The sequence below is a fragment of the Vulpes lagopus genome, chromosome 23 (genome assembly GCF_018345385.1).
Source record: "Vulpes lagopus strain Blue_001 chromosome 23, ASM1834538v1, whole genome shotgun sequence".
Classification (NCBI taxonomy): Eukaryota; Metazoa; Chordata; class Mammalia; order Carnivora; family Canidae; genus Vulpes; species Vulpes lagopus.
In genome coordinates, this window is record NC_054846.1 from 40,914,276 (window position 1) to 40,933,416 (window position 19,141).

General features: G+C 38.7%; 1 protein-coding gene across 2 annotated transcripts in view; it reads right to left on the reverse strand.

Annotated features, from left to right (window-relative positions):
• Positions 1 to 19,141, reverse strand: part of ACSS3 (acyl-CoA synthetase short chain family member 3) — a 143,296-nt gene that overhangs the window by 96,603 nt on the left and 27,552 nt on the right. The window contains exons 2-3 of one of the 2 annotated variants that reach the window (XM_041738835.1): positions 15,265 to 15,409; positions 568 to 756 (exon numbers count right to left, since the gene is read on the reverse strand). In XM_041738835.1, the coding sequence (XP_041594769.1) occupies positions 568 to 756; positions 15,265 to 15,409 (334 nt within the window). The remainder of the gene's footprint in view (positions 1 to 567; positions 757 to 15,264; positions 15,410 to 19,141) is intronic. The other variant, XM_041738836.1, reaches the window with a different exon arrangement.

Below are 19,141 nucleotides of genomic sequence, written 5' to 3' on the forward strand. Positions count from 1 at the left end.
CACTATCCAGTTCAAGGGATAGTACCTGGCATACAGGAGGAAATTAGTAAGTACGTGTTAATGAATAAATTGGTTATTCATTATTTTCCTTGTATGTCTTATATACCCAAATATGGCAAGCTAACTTGAATGGTATGCACCTAATCTTATATTTTATATTCTTTTTCTTAAAGATTTTATTTATTTACTCATGAGAGACACAGAGATAGAGAGGCAGAGACACAGGCAGAGGGAGAAGCAGACTCCCTGTGGGGAGTCTGATGTGGGACTCGATCCCAGGACCCAGGGATCACGCCCTGAGCCAAAGGCAGGCACTCAACCACTGAGCCACTCAGGCGTTCCTATATTTTACATGCTTTACAGCACCTAGCAAGATGTTTTTCATATTAGACTGACCCCAAAGTAAAATTTTGGTTAATATATGTATGCCAAAGAAAACACAAATTTTGTTTTCCATTTGAAAGGAGGATCTCATAAGTACAAATCACTCTTAGATGGTCCATTCACAGATAAATGTGGCTGTCCTCTATGTAGCTACTACTTGATTTCTCCAAATAAAGCACTTACCTTTGCATGATCAATACGACTACTTAGTTCTTTGGATGCAAATCCCCCAAATATGAGACTGTGGATGGCTCCTATCCTTGCACATGCTAGCATGGTATACATCGCCTGTGGGATCATGGGCATGTAGATAACCACAGTGTCACCTTTCTTGATACCATGTTTGACCAAAACACCAGCCAGCTTAGAGACCTGTAACAAAATCATTACATCAGCCAAGTGTTTTCTGTGTTATTTCACTCAACTTGTGAATTAAGACAGTAACACAGGAAGATGGTCACCCTCTTAGTAGCGGTTTAAAGAAGGCTGAGATAGACATATTTGGTGATGATGGAAGCTTAGTCACAGTAATAACAGACACCTGTATTACAATATTTGGCTATAAACCAACTTACTATTATTATGCTGTATAAACTCTGTGGCTTAAATTTGCTTAATTATTCATTCAGCAACATATTTACTGAGCAACTGTGATATGCCAGACATTGTGTTTCAAGTTGAGAACAAAACAATGAGAAACAAACACGAGCTTTTATTCTAAAGGGCAAATCTGTCGAGTGAACAGAAAAGTAACGTAATGGAAATTTGGATATACATTGGGTTAACTGTTAAAAGAGGTAAGTATGTGTAAGGAAAGAAACCATATCATACATTTAGAAGGTAAATAAGATAGATTCTGTTATTATTATTATTACTATTTAAATAAACATAACTGAGATTCAGATATAACAAATAGTTAACCCTGGACCACAGAGGTAGTATATGATGCAGCCACGTTACCATCACAAGTCTTTCAAACTCGTATTCTTTGTCCTTTCTACTGCCTGAAACCAATTACCTTTCCTTTACAGTTTTTTTCCTACTAATTACCTATACAAAGTGACTGCCCTCTATATTGAGATCAAACATACAAACTTCTTTTACCTTTAATATATGTTTTGGGGACCAAAACTGTGTAAAATATGCTCAGGCCTAAGTGAATAAGAGATTCAACATTCTTTTTTCTTTTTTTTTTGAAGATTTTATTTATTTATTTATTCATGAGAGAGAGAGAGAGAGAGAGAGAGAGAGAGAGAGAGAGAAGCAGAGACACAGGCAGAGGGAGAAGCAGGCTCCATGCAGGGAGCCCGATGTGGGATTCGATCCCAGGACCCCAGGATCACTCCCTGATCTGAAGGCAGACGCTCAACCCCTGAGCCACCCAGGTATCCCTCAATAATCTTTCATTTAACAAATGTATATTGGGTGCCTGTTATATGGAAGACACTGTTTTCTGATACATCTGTAAACAAAACAAGACAAAGATCCCTATCCTCAGAGAACTTATGTTTTAGCAGAGTAAACCCTTACAGTAAACATGAGTAAGTTATGTATTATGTTAAAAGGTAATCAGTACTATGGGTGGGGGAGGTGGAGTAGAACAAAATAAAGCGACTGAGAATGCAGGGGATATAATTCTCAAGGGGACAGCGAGGGTAGACCTCCCTAAGAAGGATACAAGTTAAGAATAAGTTGGATATCCCTAAGCAGAGAGAAGACTAGTACAAAGGCCCAAGGGGGATTATTTGTGATGTGACGGAGTAACAGCAAGGAGACCAGGGTGGAACAGAAAGAACAAGTGAGGAATGGTCATAGATCAGGTCAGAGAGCTAAAGAAAGGGCCTGTGGGGGTCAAACGGGCAATGGGAAGGACTATGGCTTGCCTTTGGATGTGAGTGATCAAGATACTGAACAGAGGAGGCCTGAGCCAAGGAATTGGGCCACAGTGCTATTTATATCCTTTGATTTCATCCTGCCTCTCCTACTTGTTCAGCAAGTTCAAAGGATTTGGAATCCTGATCATTCTTGCTTTTTCTGTTTATTCACTTCCCCTGTGCAGAGGGGGAGAGATGTGGTCAAAGTTAAGGGCTCCGGTGAAAGAAAGTAACAAACAACTCTCTTAGTGTTTTGTTCTCCCCATTTGCACACTAGAATTTAGTGCTATTTTTTAAGAACTCAAAGCTACCCAGCAAAAAGTTATGAGAAAGATATACCACAGGGATATAAATATGAACTTAAATTCTATATGGAGCTCAAGATGGAGAAAAACACTGGAAAATTATATCCACACCCTCAGGGTGCAATCCCCATAGAAATGGGATACTGGTATCCCATTTAAGGTACAGCACTAAGAGAGACCATTGAGAAGAGTGTGTCCTATTTACAACTATAACTTCAGTATCTTGAATAGCGTCTATTGTTGAATAAAAATGATCTTCAACCAAGACCCAATCTGGCAGTGACTCAGTAACAGTGTATTCCAACCTCATTTCACAATGTTGCTGTAAGATGCCCCAAACCTCTGTCCTCTGAAAGAAATGAAATCAATGGGGATCCCTGGGTGGCGCAACGGTTTGGCGCCTGCCTTTGGCCCAGGGCGCGATCCTGGAGACCCGGGATCAAATCCCACGTCGGGCTCCCGGTGCATGGAGCCTGCTTCTTCCTCAGCCTGTGTCTCTGCCTCTCTCTCTCTCTCTCTCTGTGACTATCATAAATAAAAAAAAAAAAAAAAAAGAAATGAAATCAATGAATTTAAGAACTTTTTTGAAAAAAAAACCTCAAAATGACCAAATGTGACCCCACAACGTATTTAAGTTGGAGTTAAGTCACATCTTTAAAAAAAAGGGGGGGTGGACACCTGAGTGGCTCAGTGATTGAGTCTGCCTTTGGCTAAGGGCATGATCCCAGTTCGGGGATTGAGTCCCACATCTGGCTCCCCATGGGGAGCCTGCTTCTCCCTCTGCCTCTCTCTGTGTCTCTCATGAATAAATAAAATCTTAAAAAGATAATACAAATAAAAATATTTAAAAAGAGCCAACAATTTAAATGAGGAGGTTTCATATACAAACCCAGATTTCTAGATTCTCCTGAAAACTTGTAAAGTCTAGCAACACTGGGCTTCTGTTCCTGAATGATAGCAAGCACCTGAACCTGATGATAAGCTACTATGTTGAACTCACCATTCCTTGGTGCCATTAATCACAGAGCATGAATTTTACTTCCCATCCTGAGTTTGAAATATATTCTTTTAAATCTTATTTTATGTTATATGCTTACACCATAGTTCTATAACCATAAAGGTGGGATATATACGGGTAATGAATTTTTCCCCCCACCCACTTCTCATTATCTGCTTGGTAAGGCATCTGAATTGTGAAACACTTCCCTGAAGACAACTTTCAGCAAATTAGGCTGCAGCAGAGCTGTATCAGCGCTAGATGGCGTCCCTCTGGCCTTGTTAACCTTGCTTCCTGCAGCCACTCAATGTTTTGATACGGTGCTAACCACATCAGAGTTGATCTAGAGAAAAGGTATACATTATCAATAGCTAGAATTTCTTTTTCAGTAGTGTCCAGGGCTAAATGCATACATTTCATATATGTATATATGTATATTGTATACCTTTATGGAATTATATGTATGTATGCGTGTATATATATGAATAAAAACACATGGGAAAACATTTCTGGTGAGACTTCTAAAAAATAGGCATATGAAAAGCAAATGCTAACTCATAGCAAGAAAAATAAATAGACATTGGTTTCAAATGCAAATGTGAGGGACGCCTGGGTGGCTCAGCAGTTGAGCATCTGCCTTTGGCTCAGGTCATGATCCCAAGATCTGGACTCGAGTCCCACATGGAGTTTCCTACAGGGAGCCTGTTTCTTCCTCTGCCTATATCTCTGCCTCTCTCCGTGTCTCTCATGAATAAATAAATAAATCTTTAAAAAACAATGAAAATGTGAAATAAAAAATATTTCATACTAACATTGTACCTAGAGAGAGTAAATACGGGAGTCTTAAAACAGAATGCAGAAGTCTTGTTTCAGACACAGATAAAATCATTTTGAAAATAAGTGTAAGCAACAGCAAACAATATGAGGAAAAACCCCAGTCACCTGAGAGTCCATAATCCCTCAAAGAAAGTGCTATGAAACTTCAACACAAAGGGCAATTTGATTATTGCTATTCCAGGGCTCATCTTGTTTTACTGACTTTCAGAAGGAAAATTATCAAGGAGAAGGAAATTCGATATTATTTTTGTCCAATGTTAATATTCTCATCCTACCATAGATATCTGAATGCAAATTTATCATTTCTATTGCTATCCAAAGGGAAAACATTTAACATATATCTTGTGTATATAGTTTTTCAATAAAGGAAAAGTTGAATCATGTGTCTTTCACACAATCCATATTCATTTTTGCATCTTAAGATTATGTTTTAATTTATCAACAATTTAATCTTTTTATATCACTCACATATCACCAAATTTAGTTTTCAGTCTGACGGCAAGGACGGTACACATGCTATGCAATCATGGTCAGGCCACACCCCTCTCTAGCATGAGGGTAACTGAACTAAGAAGGAAACCTGAAGAAACAAAATGAATGTACATATACATTTAGACACAGCACTATTTGTTTCTTCCCACTAGAGACTATATGAATTAATCATTATTTTGGTACTAATTTAAAGACATTCAACTTTATCAGTATCCTGTCATTGATTCAACTTATACAGTATCTACTATACATAACTATACGGAAGTCAAGGTTGCAGATGCAAACATAGGAAGACATAGTCCTTAAAGCAAAGAAATGCAGAGTCCAGGGAAAAAGAACATAAATAAATAGTAATGACAAAATAAGAAAATGTAACAACAGATATTTATGTTATGTGAAATGGTATACCATATAGCTGGTTTACATATAACACATGTGCTTATTTTGGATACAAGTGAGAACTTTAAATTTTAAAATTATAAAATGAAAACATTAGTATAAATAACAAAAATGAATTTAACAAATTTCATACGTATTCATTCTGCAAAATCTTCATTCAAAAGAAGTCTGTGGGTTAGTATAACTTCATGATCCAATGCCCATGACACAAATATAAACATTGGGCGAAATTGACCAGACTATGTTCTGTAGAGTAAATTAGCACTTGCTTTACAAACAGCAAGCGTGCCCATCTACAGAAAATCATCTTTGTATGAGAAAGATAGTATTGGTGTCCAAATTATAGTAAAAAGATAATAATTATGGGCTATTTCAGGGCCATGTCAAAGAAAATTATATGAAAGAGAAGACAAAAGGAAGCATATTTTTAAGCTGCAATGATGTCGCACTGCAAACACTGGTCTAATCAATCACAGAAAAGTTAACTAATTTATTTTTTTTAATTTTTATTTATTTATGATAGTCACACAGAGAGAGAGAGAGAGAGAGGCAGAGACACAGGCAGAGGGAGAAGCAGGCTCCATGCACTGGGAGCCCGATGTGGGACTCGATCCCGGGTCTCCAGGATCGCGCCCTGGGCCAAAGGAAGGCGCCAAACGGCTGCGCCACCCAGGGATCCCCAAAAGTTAACTAATTTAAAAATCAATTATAATATCTGAGGAAGCAGTCTTTTTTTCCTAGGATTCTACTTGAAGAATATTCAGAAACCTTTCCACGGTGTGCTACTTAAAAACATCTTGAAAGATGGGGAGTAACCAGGGAACTTACAGGTGGCTGCTCTATAAAAGGTTGAATCAGACTTTCTAAAAATCTCGTAAGTAGAGCCAGAGATCCTAGATAAAGATATAAATGTGGACTAGCTTCCACAAGGTACAAGGTGTTGGCATCCTTTACCTGCACACATGCAAGCGCATGTTGCTATTATTAAGGAGATTTAAGCTAAATGGTGCCTATTTATTTCTTTTCTGGACCATTTGTCATCTCTTGGTTTCCAATCTTGCCCACTAAAAGTTTCTTCTTCAGAGAAACCCATCATACTTAGAATAAAATATAGTCTTGGGGCGCCCAGGTGGTTCAGTTGGTTAAATGTCTGCCTTCAGCTCAGATTGTGATCTCAGGTTCCTGGGATCTCAGGTTCCTGCTTTTCCCTCTCCCTCTGCGCCTCCTCCTGCTTATGTTTTCTCTCTCTCTTTCTCTCTCTCTCTCTCTAATAAATAAATAAGTCTATTAGAAAATATATAGTCCTCAGGATGTTGTACAAGGTCCTATGGGATGTCTCCTGGATATTCCCCAACCTCACCTTCTTCCACTTTCTTCTTATTGCTGGCCCCCTGGCGCCCTCTGATGGCCCACGTTTGTTCTTATTCCAGGGCCTCTGCCTGACTTGATTTTCACTCAAATGGGCACATGGTTCTTTCATCTGTATTTGGGTCTGTGTCACTGGGTCATTTCCTTGGTGACAAGTAGTTTTCTCTGACAGACATATCTAAAATGGCAGCCCAGGTCAGTCTATAGAGTTATATTGTTCTTCACCTGTATTGTATAATTTTTCACTTACGTTGTATTATCTTTTTATTCATAATGTATCTCCCTAACTAGAATACAATATTCCCGTAAGGAAAGATTATATCAATCACTACTGTAGTCTATAATATCCACAGTAGTGCCAGATTTATATCAGGCATCCCAAAGTATGTTTTATAAATAAATAAATAGACTCGATCATCATTCTAGTCCAGAAAAATGAATTCAAAACAGATGGTCTGGGGCAGCCCAGGTGGCTCACCAGTTTACCGCCGCCTTCGGCCCAGGGCGTGATCCTGGAGACCCGGAATCAAGTCCCACACCAGGCTCCCTGCATGGAGCCTGCTTCTCCCTCTGCCTGTGTCTCTGCCTTTCTCTCTGTGTCTCTCATGAAAAAATAAATAAAATCTTAAAAAAAAAAAAAAAACAGATGGTCTATTGATGCTGTTAACCTTCTAAGAGGTCAGGGGTTACACCTTGAAGAAAAGATGAATTATCCACTAAGAACCTATCAACTAATGATAAAAATAAATTAATTAAGCAAATCTAAGAATCAAAGCCATGGACCAGAATTTCAGGTTTCCAAGAAAGCCAAGTAGGTGAGGCAGGATATAAACCTTCACAGTCAGGCAATGCATTAAAACAAGATTCTCACTGTATTCAAAAATAAAATTTCCCTGAGTGGTGCAGTCGCTTAAGCGTCTGACTCTTGGTTTCAGCTCTAGTAGTGATCTCAGGGTCCTGAGATCTAGCCCTGTGTCAGGCTCCACGCTCAGAGGGGAGTCTGCTTAAGACTCTTTCTGCCCTTCCCCCCTGCTTTTTCTCTCTTTCTCTAAAATAAATAAATAATTCTTTAATAAATAAATAATAAAAGTTTCCCAATGTAAAAAGAAAAGCACAACGTAGAGCGGACAAGTGATATTCTTGGAAATAATCATTTCTCTCAGACAAGGATTAAATTTTCTTTTACTTTCTAATGGATGAGTAACTGTTCTTTTTCATGAATCCATTCAGTATATAATATGAGCTTAGGCTATAAGGCCTGTATTAGAAACTATGTTGGCAAAAACAATCCAAATATTTAAATAAAATATCACCCTTATCCTCAAGGAATATTACTCTGGTCAAGAAATACACTAATAAATAGATATGTTAATAAATAATGTAAAAAGCAAAAATAAACCTGGGTACAGAGACAGTGTCCTGGACTTCAAATCATGGAGAAATAGCTTCTGGCATAGAAGGAAGTGAAAAGAAGTGAGTTTATACTTCAAACAACCTGAAAAAATCAGGCTCAGGATTGTTGTTATTGAGAGTTGATGCTTAGACATTTTGAATGTATGACTCTAAACATTGGGAAAGGGATATAAGGAAACACGAAAATGTTATTTTTCTCATTTAGTTTATTCCTTCCTATAATATCTATTAAATTGGTCTGATACTTGTTTTCTTTATAGTCAGTATTCTCAGACTAATCTAACTTACATTTTATTAAGATGAGAAGCTATTCAAAACAGAGTCCTAGCTACAATTCTGGTAAAAATTTAAATCAGTAGTTGGTGCCTACTTACCTACAATTTAAAATGAAGTACAAATATGTCTGCTAAAACATATTTTACCACATGGCATTATACAAAAGAGTTCATAAAAATAATAAGGCTTATGGGAAACGAAGGTTGAGCTAGACTCAAAAATCAACATAACTAGAGCTCTTTAACATTAGTACTCATCAACACTTGCCCTAAAGGATCTTCATCATTTTTTTTTCTTAAGGTTTTCAGATACGGATAAGGTGTTCTCTTTAAGTTGTGAGAAAGTCTCTCCTTGACTTCCTAACCAGGTAATAATCCAACAGGAGAATGAATGGGCAAAAGATTTGAGTGGACACTTTAGAAAAGTGAAACAAATGGCCAATAAGCACAGGAAAAAGGAGCTCAATTTCAGGAGTCATTAGGGAAAAGCAAATTCAAACCACAAAGCAATAACCCCACACATTCACCTAAAAGGCCCAAAGTAAAGAGATTCTCAATACCAACTGTTGACAACTGGCCCTCTCATATACTGCAAATGGGAATACGAATAGGTACAACCAGTTTGGAAAACTTAAATGAAAGAGCCTCATGCACAAAAAGTTGAATAAAAAAGTCAGACTCAAACAAGTATATTCTATTATTCAATTTATACAAAGTTCAAAAGCAAGTGAATGTCACGTGGGGATGTCTGAATAATAACCTCATAAAGATATGATTAAAATGAAGCATAATACGTGCTTCTGGGGCCTGGGAATATTTTGTCTCCTGATCCGGTTATGTGGGCATGTTCTGTTTGTGAAGAATCTAACAAGCTTTATGCTTATGTTCTGTGTGCTAATCTGAATGTATATGACATTTCATTCTAAGTTTAAAAAATGGCATGCTAAAAAAAAAAAAAAAGGCATGCTAGGAAAAAAAACCTACACAAACCACTGTAAATTCAGTCTCATACCAGCATCATTCACCTACTCACACAGCGTGGAAAAGGGAATTCGCCTTACAGAGATACACCTTTTAGCAGAGCTGACTGTAGTACAGCTGAAGTTTTTACTGCTGATTTAAGAAGATTAAACAAAGACAACTAAGCCATGCACTGTTGTACTCCTTCCCCTCAACAAGGCAATCACCGGCAGGGCTGAGTCTGCATGTTCTGGTTTTTGCATTTTAGGTTCTTGCTTAAGGAAATGCTGATGATGTGACAAAGAAATATCAGATTATCTTACCCTGACATATTTCTGAGAAGATGGAATTCATACTTTGAAAAGAGCATCCTAAAGGGCAGAGTTGGAGGGAGGACTTCTCATGGGACATGGCCCTTGACCTCAGAATAATTCTCTCCTCCAAATTATGCAACCTTCATAATTACAACTGCCACCATAATTATATTTCAAAGAATTGCCTTCAGTGGAGATAAAAGACACTTTTAGTTTGAATTAAATCAAGAAAATTTAGCACACACTGGGTTTTATCAGTTTTTCCGGCACCATATATTTGTGAAAATTTCTCAAATGCCTTTTAGTGATCACGTTTTTATTTAGCAAATAAATAAATAAAAATTCACAGTTGAGGGCACCTCGGTGGCTCAGTTGGTTAAGTGTCTGCCTTCGGCTCGGGTCATGATCTTGGGTTCCTGGGATCAAGGACCAGGTCAGGGTCCCTGCTCAGTGGGGAGTTTACTTCTCCCTCTTTCTGCTGCTCATGCTCTCTCTCGCTACCTCTCTCTCCCTCTCAAATAAACAAATAAAATCTTTAAAATAAATAAATAAATAAATAAATAAATAAATAAATAAATAAATAAATTTAAAAGAACCAAAATTGTTTAAAAACCAAAAAAAGCAATTAGAAAATAGAGATACAGAAAAGAAATTCAAAGTAGGAATTTCTAAACATGATGAATACTGTCTGTATATAATCAACACATCCAAATACAAACATAAACGCTCACACACACCCCTTTATTTCACTGAGGTTTGATATAAGCGCTACCTTGAAAAGAGCTACCAAGAGGAGGATGCGGTGAGCATAAACATTTCTCCTGGAATGCAGATTTCAGTTTTAAGTGTAGAAAATTTACAGTGGAAATATTCATCTTGAACTTTCAAGCCAAATGTAAATAAGCTACAATCCTTCACAGGTCAGAATTTACTTAGAAGGAAGCTGGAGTTATATTACTGATACAATTCACAGGTGAGACATTCTGACAATAAAAGAAGCTAGAGACATTTAGAAATTTCAAATAGTATTTAATTCATTCATTCACTCATTCATTCAACACATGTTCACTATGTACCAGTCGCTGCTCTGCAAGCAGAACAAGAAACCCTTCCCTCATGGAAAGTACATTCTAGAAGAGGAAACCCTAAAGAGGACAGCTAAGTAAAATATAAATAATGGCACTGATTAACAAGTGGCAAAACTAAAGAAAAAAAACAGAAAAGGGAGGTCCAAAGTGATGTGGATGTGGGAACATTTGTATTTAATATGGCCAGGGAAAATTTCATCCAGGTATCATGGAAAACAACATTTAGGAACCATGAACCATAAGATATCTGGAAGAAAAACTATTTCAACGAGAAGGTGGGTAAGTACAAAGGCTCTAAGTTGGGAGTGGAGTGAGCTGAAAGTTAGCTGCAGGAGGCAGTAAGGTTGGGGTGTGCAGTGCAGTGGGCTTGAGGTGTGCAGTGCAGTGGGCCAGAGATGTGCAGTGAAGTAGCCTGGGGTATGCAGTGAAGTGGGTCTGGGGTGTGCAGTGCAGTGGGGCTGGGGTGTGCAATGGGCCTGGGGTGTGCAATGGGCCTGGGGTGTGCAGTGCAGCGGGGCTGGAGTGTGCAGTCCAGTGGGGCTGGGGTGTGCAGTGCAGTGGGCCTGGGGTGTGCAGTGAAGTAGGCCTGGGGTGTGCATACAGTGGGGCTGGGGTGTGCAGTGCAGTGGAGCTGGGATGTGCAGTGAAGTAGGCCTGGGGTATGCAGTGCAGTGGGCCTGGGGTCTGCAGTGGGCCTGGGGTGTGCAGTGCAGTGGGGCTGGGGTGTGCAATGGGTCTGGGGTATGCAATGGACCTGGGTGTGCAGTGCAGTGGGCCTGGGGTGTGCAGTGAGGTAGGCCTGGGGTGTGCAGTGCAGTGCAGCGAGCCTGAGGTGTGCAGTTTAGTAGGGTTGGGGTGTGCAGTATAGTGGGGTCGGGCTGTGTAGTGAGTGGGCCTGGGGTGTGCAGTGGGGCTGGGGCGAAGGTCACAGGAGTTGATCGTGTAGAACCACAGGTCCCAGGGAGGAGTGACTTTTGTTTTCTTCTTTCCATGGTCTCAGAAGAAAGCACAAATCTGTAGTGTGGCACTCGGAGTTCCCTGAGCCTGCTTCCCTGGAGCCCTACCTCCCTAACCACTCGTGATTGTATCTTGTGCCAAAGCTACGGCAGAGGCACCAGGTTCTCCCTTCCCGGAATATCTGTATGTGCTATTCCTTCTGTCTGCAGGACTCTCCTTCCCACGATCTCCCTTCCCACTTTTGTTCGTTTGGGCTAATTTTAGGCATTGACTCTTCCAGAAAGCCTTTCTCTGCTGTCTTAACAGTTGGCTGAGCTGCATGCCTTCCCATGGGTTTCTAGAGAACCCAATACTTCCCTCTAACGTAACCTTTATTACATTCACATGGGGCTCTTAGTTCCTTAAAGTGAGGGAATGGGTGCATTCACCTTGTATCACTTGTTCCCAACAGGGTCTGGCATACAAAACAAATATTTGTTGAATGAATGAAAAATGGATCTTGAACCAGGCTCAAATCTCTCTACAAAAAATCTTAATAAAGGCTTGTGTAAATGATCAGATAAAAGGTGACAGTTTGGGAAAAGCTCTATTTCTGAATCATTCTGTAAAATCTTCAGATCCTTCATGTCACTGAAACAATTTAGCCTAAAATTTGCTCCCTAATTAAACAAGAAATGCTAACTACCTTAATCAAGTTCTACTTAGCCAGAAACTCCCAATAAATGAGACAAGGGAGATGAAAACAAGTAAAGTACAAAGCCGCTTCTCTTTGTTTGTTCTCAATGGCATTACCATTAAATCTTTCTCTCTGTCTTCTCTACTTAATAAAATAAAGGCCACAGGGAACCAGGAGCAGATAATCAAAGTGGAGCACAATGCCTCCCTCTTTCCTAACACTTCTTCCTTTAGTACTTTTAGAGAAGAAAAGCCCAGGGAATCAGAAGCTGTCAGCAGGTGAGAGAAACAGGCCTTTTAAGTACTTTGATGTCAGGCTAAACCGAAACCAATGAACCAGTACAAACCTCAAAAGGGTCTGAGAGTCTAGACTCAATATTAGAAAATCAAGATGAGTTAGCAGAAATGCTTCTAAGCAAAATGTGTGTGTGTTTATTATATACACTTATGCAATTGATTCTAAAAAAAAAAAATAGCAAGTGAGTAAAATATTTAACTGTCCTTATCTTACGTTTCCCTAATGCTTTCTCTTTGATGATGGTGTATCAAATTCAAAATGGGTATATAGAGAATATTTGGAAGTACATAAAATAAGCTTTCTACTCTGTATGCTAATTAAGAGTCACCAGTGTCTTAGGCCTTAATATTAATAAAATGAAACGGTGACAATACGCCCAAATCATAGGAGTAAGCTTTTAATCAAACAAAACCTCATCTAAAAGCCAAAACTGCAAATCTGAAATAAAACACAGAGTACAACAGGTTATAGGAAATTTACATTATCTCTTATAATAAAACGTGGCCTCAGATGAATACCGAGGTCATTCGCTAATGGAATTCCTTCTCTCCGCAGCCTCAGGGTGAGGTCTGTTTCTGTATAATTCATTCTGAAAATAGAGTTCACACTTACAGATCTATACAAAGTACCCAACAGTGTAATTGTGGCATTATTTTGTTTTGTTCTGTCTTGGGCTGCCTAGCATTTGAACTCCCTTTTTACTAGATTGGAATTCCCCCACTATGAGTCCTACCGGGAGCCAGGGCTCCAGTTCCTACTATGAAGTCAAAAGAAGAGAAGACATTTCTTCTTCCACTACCTGGTAATTCAGGCATGTAACCTAAAACTGGCCAACTAGGTATTCCTCCTATATCAGCCTACGAGGTTAATTCGAGTCAGCAAGTCTAATTACCAGACAATTTGTGGGCTCTCCTTAAATTTTTACCTCTGCCCTTTCCCCCTGGAGGTGTATTATTATTCTGAACCTGGTTCTTCAGTCTTCCCTTTTCATGAATTCCTCTTATGTTTAAATCAGCTGAAGCTGGCATTCACTGATACCACCTGCTGATACCCAGCTTGAGCGAAACTGGCGTAAATTTCTCTCTTGATTGTTCCCAACGACTCAGGATTGAGACATTGGATGGTCCCAGTTGCCTTTTTTTGAAATCTCTTGGAAGTCTAAACAGGAACATTTTTGATGCAAAAGGATATAATTTCAGGGAGTCAAGGAAAGTTGACCAAATTTTCTAAAAATCAGGTAGCAACCCTAAGTAGGTATTTTAACCAAAAGAAAGAAGAGAATGTGCTTCCAAAAGCCTTAATTTAAAAGCAAATGCTTGCAAACCCTAGTATGACTGACTCTGCTCAACCAGTAGTTCTCAACTAGTAACTAGTTTGCCACCCAGGGACATTCAGCAACGTTTGGAGACATTTTTGGTCATCACAACTGTGGGAGGGGAGCTACTAGCATCTAATGGGTAAAGGACAGGAATGCTGCTAAACATCCTACAATGTACATAACAGTATGCCATAACAAGAATTATCGGGCTTAAAATGTCAATAGTGTCCAGGGTGCTGAGTCGGTTAAGCATCCAACTCTAGATTTTTGCTCAGGTAATGATTTCAGGGTGTGAGACCAAGCACCGTGTTGGACTCTGTGCTCAGTGGGGAGTCTGCTTCTCTCCCTCTCTTCCCTCCCATTGCTCATACTCTCTCTCTCTAAAATAAATAAATAAAATAAAATAAATATTAAAAAATAAAATAAAATAAATAAAATAATAAAATGTCCAGAGTACCAAGGTAGAAACCCTTCCCTACATTATTATCTCTCTATAAATCAATAGAGCTAGAATAGGTGTTCCACAGTCCCCAATACCCAAATACTTTTATAATTACTTCTGAAACCTCATTTCTACCCTAATGTTAAAAGAAAATCTCATAAATCATCTGCCAATATTGTGATTCACTCGAGAACTACACAGATGGGAAAGAACAAACAAACAAAACAAAAAGAGCAAATAAGAGAAAGGCACCGTCTGTAAGAAGACCCGTAGAGTCAGATGTGCCTGAGGGCATGACAGGGTGAAAAACAGTTGTGTGCATGTCCAAGAATGTCTGGAAATGAAGTTGGGGGAAACGCTTCATTCCAAATGGCTTCTACACCGCAGGGGTCCAGATTTTACCCTCTAAGTAACAGTAATTTTTAAAGAAAAGGTTTTTAACTAGTTGTTTCTTAAGGAGAAAACTCTGATGCCACGTTAGGTGGTGACCTATCGGAGGGCAGGCCAGTAGTGGGGAAGCTGGGAGGCTGCTTCGCTAGTATAAGAGCTGAAAAGTAGCTGGACTAATGTGATGGCAGCATGGGTGGGAGCACAGGCCTGGAGAGGATTTAAACATATTCTTAGAGGCTTGCTAACCTCTCCCCGTAAAATGAGTATCTTTCAGTAGTGTAGCATACAAATATAAGGGAAAAAAACTATCTACATGAGTTAACATGCCTCTAGTTCTTCCATTGTGCATCAAAAGGAAACCACAGTAGCGTATGTCAATGAATTAAGTGAAATAAAGGTTACACAATGCAAATGCATATTATTTAAGTAACTTCTGTATGATTCCCAAATACCACATATAGAAAGTTTATGATATTACCTGCTCCAGAACTTCTTTGTAGGTAATAGTTGCTTTAGTATTTGTAACAGGACTGTCATAGATGATAGCAATCTTATCTCCTTGACCATTTTCAATATGGCGATCGATGGCATTGTAACAAATGTTAAGCATTCCTTCCACAAACCTGAAAAATTGAAAGGTATGGGTTAATAATTCTTTCCAAAATATTAACTAGTTTCTTAACTAGTTTCCATATTTAACTATAATTATACTAGTTAACTATATTTAACTATAAATTAGCGTAACTAGTTTCTATATTTCTAGTTTGGCATCACTGCCCTTAAAATAGTGTTTCCCTTTGCATGCTATGCCAGGTAATGATGTCTAAAGTAGATATTTAAGATGGTACAGGAGGGACATCTTTATCTTAATAAACATGTATTTATTTTGGTGTGTACTAGGAAAATAGACCTCACAGCTCAAGGTGACAACTTTGTGGATTTTATTGCTTAGGACGAAACTAAAGTATAGAGCACCAAAATCATCTATGTTACATGGATGAAATGAATATAAGAGCAGTGCAGGCCAAGAAAGCATTAGGCTGAGAGAACAAATGGTAGATGTATGACTCAGTCTGGGTATCTGCTGTGAAAAGACAAACTTATTGGAAAATTTAATTATTTTTTAAAAGACATTATATAAACAAACAAACAAAAAAAAAAGACATTATATATATAATTTTTGTTTTAAGTAAGTGTGATGTTTCCAGTTGTGCAAAGAATAAGCTCTGTTCTGCATCTTTGAGATGTTTCATAATTTGAATAAAGAATGGACATGCATATAAAATTTTAATAGATTTTTTTTCAAAGACCTTCCCAATTTAGTGCTTTTCATCTCCTAACTGATCAATGCCTTCCTTTGAAAATGCAGACATCATGTAGATAGATGTAGATACCTTTTAAGGAAAATATATCTAAAAATAAAACATGATAAATTAAAAAAAAAAAAAAAGGAAAATATATCTTATTTTTCCAAAAGAAAAATCTTTGCAGTTGTCACATTTTTAGGAGGAAAGGACTAAAATAAAGTATTCAAGTACAGTAACGGTCTATTTGTCCCAGTGTCAGGCTAGCAAATATTATAACAATGCAAAGTAACAGGAAAAAAACATTGACGCAAGAAGAAAAAGTCGTGTCAGAGAGCTGAGTATCACCTTCAGGTCTTCCCTCAAAAAGCCCTGTTGGGAAATGAGGCAGTGAATTAAAAGCAGCTATAGATTTAGTGGCAGCATCAAGAAATTACACACACAGGACTCGGCAGGAGGAGGGATCACTTAACCAGGGTCATGACCCTATACACTTCAATAATCTGTATATGACTACCTGACAGCACAGCACAAAAAGTAATTGATGTAAAGATTCTTAATCGCCAATGTTTGTGCAAAAGTATTGTCTCTTCCCCTTGCCCCCCCTCCATGAGTAGAGAATACTTCCCTTGATTTGGGCTCATCCATGGGACTGTGCTTTGGTAAATCAGCAGACATGATTCAAGCAGAGGCTTTTTCAAGCACTTGCACAACTGGGCTTGCTCTCCTTCACCTATACTTCCTCCAGAAGAGCTTCCTGGATACTACAGCTGCCTCCGCAGCCTGGTACCCAAAGCAGACATTTGCAGGTGGCAGTAGAGCCCAAAAGAAGAGGGGAACCTAACCCAGTCAGATATATGTCTTGGAGCCATGCTTCCAGTCATGCCCATCCTAGATCATCTGACCCCATGACAACCTAGAGCTACACGGAAGTAACAGCTGAATATGTTAGGATTTGGACATTTTTAGGATTACCTGATATGCAGCATTGTGGTCAAAATTAGCTAATATGCCAAGAAACGAAGATAATTTGCTCAACATTTTGTGCAGAAATAAGGAAAGATGTTTTATAGGATTTTCCCACAAAAATATTTATTTATATTTTTTTGGTTTTTATTTCTGTTTCTGAAACAGAATATTGGAATACTGCCTTGCAGGAACACTTCTCAAAGTTGTCATTATTCTCTTTCTTTTTATCTACAACTTCCACTCTACCACAATTTGTGCCCAATAATTAATTATGCTCATGACATTGCAAAAAGAAGGAGCCCCTCAATACTAAAGAACATGAGGAATTCACTTTGTCATTCGCTGACTGTTCTCCTACCTCTTTACTTATTCCTTTTCAACATCTTTCCTGGGATCTTCTTCCTCTGTCAAATCTTTGACCATGATTCCTAAGGTCCTATATCCATTCCTTGGCTCACGCAGCATACACTCCCTGGGTAATCTTTATACCCATATGGCTTCAACTTCCATCTTCAGCTCCAGCCCTGAACTCCTTTCTGAGCTCCATACCCTTAAAGCCAACAGTCTGCCAGACACTGAAGGGTTTCAGAATGAGCCTCCCCAAACATGCTACTTTGACATGTGGCTTATTTTGAGCAGAAGACAATCAACACCCAAAAGACTCAGGAAGACCTTTAACCTCCCCTCCTTAACTGCCTCTAAGAATTTAGTTAGAAGGCCTGGTCTAGGAAAAGATCTATTACCAAAGATAACTACAAAGAATATGGGCAAGGCATGGTAGGCTGTGGGGAGGGCTCGGCAGGGCTCATTTGTTTAAATTCTTCTGTGTCCCATGGCCTCTGTGTGGCAAACAAATATTTGCCTTTCCATCTTCCTGTGAGTTGTCTTCCTTCCTTGTGAAGCTCTAGGCCCCTACTCTCTTCACCTCAGCCTCAATAGATCTATCTTTGAATCTCTCATTTCTGTGTGAGGCTCTCATACATTCAAAATTAGTTTTTCCTCCTGTTAATTTCACTTTATGTCAATTTAATTAATAGATCATCCAAAGGAACCTATAAGGATAGAGTAAAAAAAATTTCCTCCCCAACAACATCTCTATTTGGAAAGAGTAACACGTGTAGTCAGTTCACCCCACCTCAACCCATTGCCCCATGCCAAATGCAAATCCTCCCCTTCTCCTGTTTTCCATATTTCAAGGAACAACCTTGCACACAGGGACCTGAATTAGAAACCCCAGAGTTCAATTTGATCCTTCATTCTCCACATCCAATCGGCCATATGTAACATCACATTAAGCTCTGTAAGTGTTCAGTTGTCTCTTTGATAACCTGGTTCAGAATTACTGCCTCCTTTTTTTTTTTTTTTTTGAATTACTGCCTCCTAATTAATCTCCCTGCCCCAGGCCTCAGCCCATCCCCTCAAGTCATCTCTCCATGCAATTAGATTGTTTTTCCTCAATAAATCAGTCTGAGAAAGACAATTTCCATATGATTTCACTCATATGTGTAACCTAAAAAAAAAAGAAAACAAATGAATAAATGAACAAAAAAAAAGGAGAACCAGACCCATAAATACAGAGAACAAACTGATGGTTGCCAGAGGGAAGGAGGTGGGGAAATGGGTGAAGGGGAGTAGGAGATACAGGCTCCCAGTTTTGTAATGAATAAGTCACGAAGATGAAAGGCACAGCATAGGGAATAGAGTTAATGATGCTATAATGGCATTTTACAGTAACAGATGGCACTGCGCTGGCGGTGAGCACAGCATAATGTATAGAGAAGTTCAATCACTAGGCTGTACACCTGATTTGAATGCAACACTGGGTGTCAGCAATACTCAAAAATTTTTTTTAAAAAGGAATTTTTAAAGAATGTTTTCCCTCCATGTAAATCTTCTCATACCAAATAGTGCTCCAAGTTATTTAATACTGTTCCATGAAGTTCGGAATAGAAACTGTGTCAAATAAATAAATAAATAAATAAATAAATAAATAAATAAAATAAACACTGTGTATCTTCCGATGGCTTGCAGAGCCCCGTTCATCTCAGCTTTATTTCTCCCCATTCAGCTTCCCACGTTCCA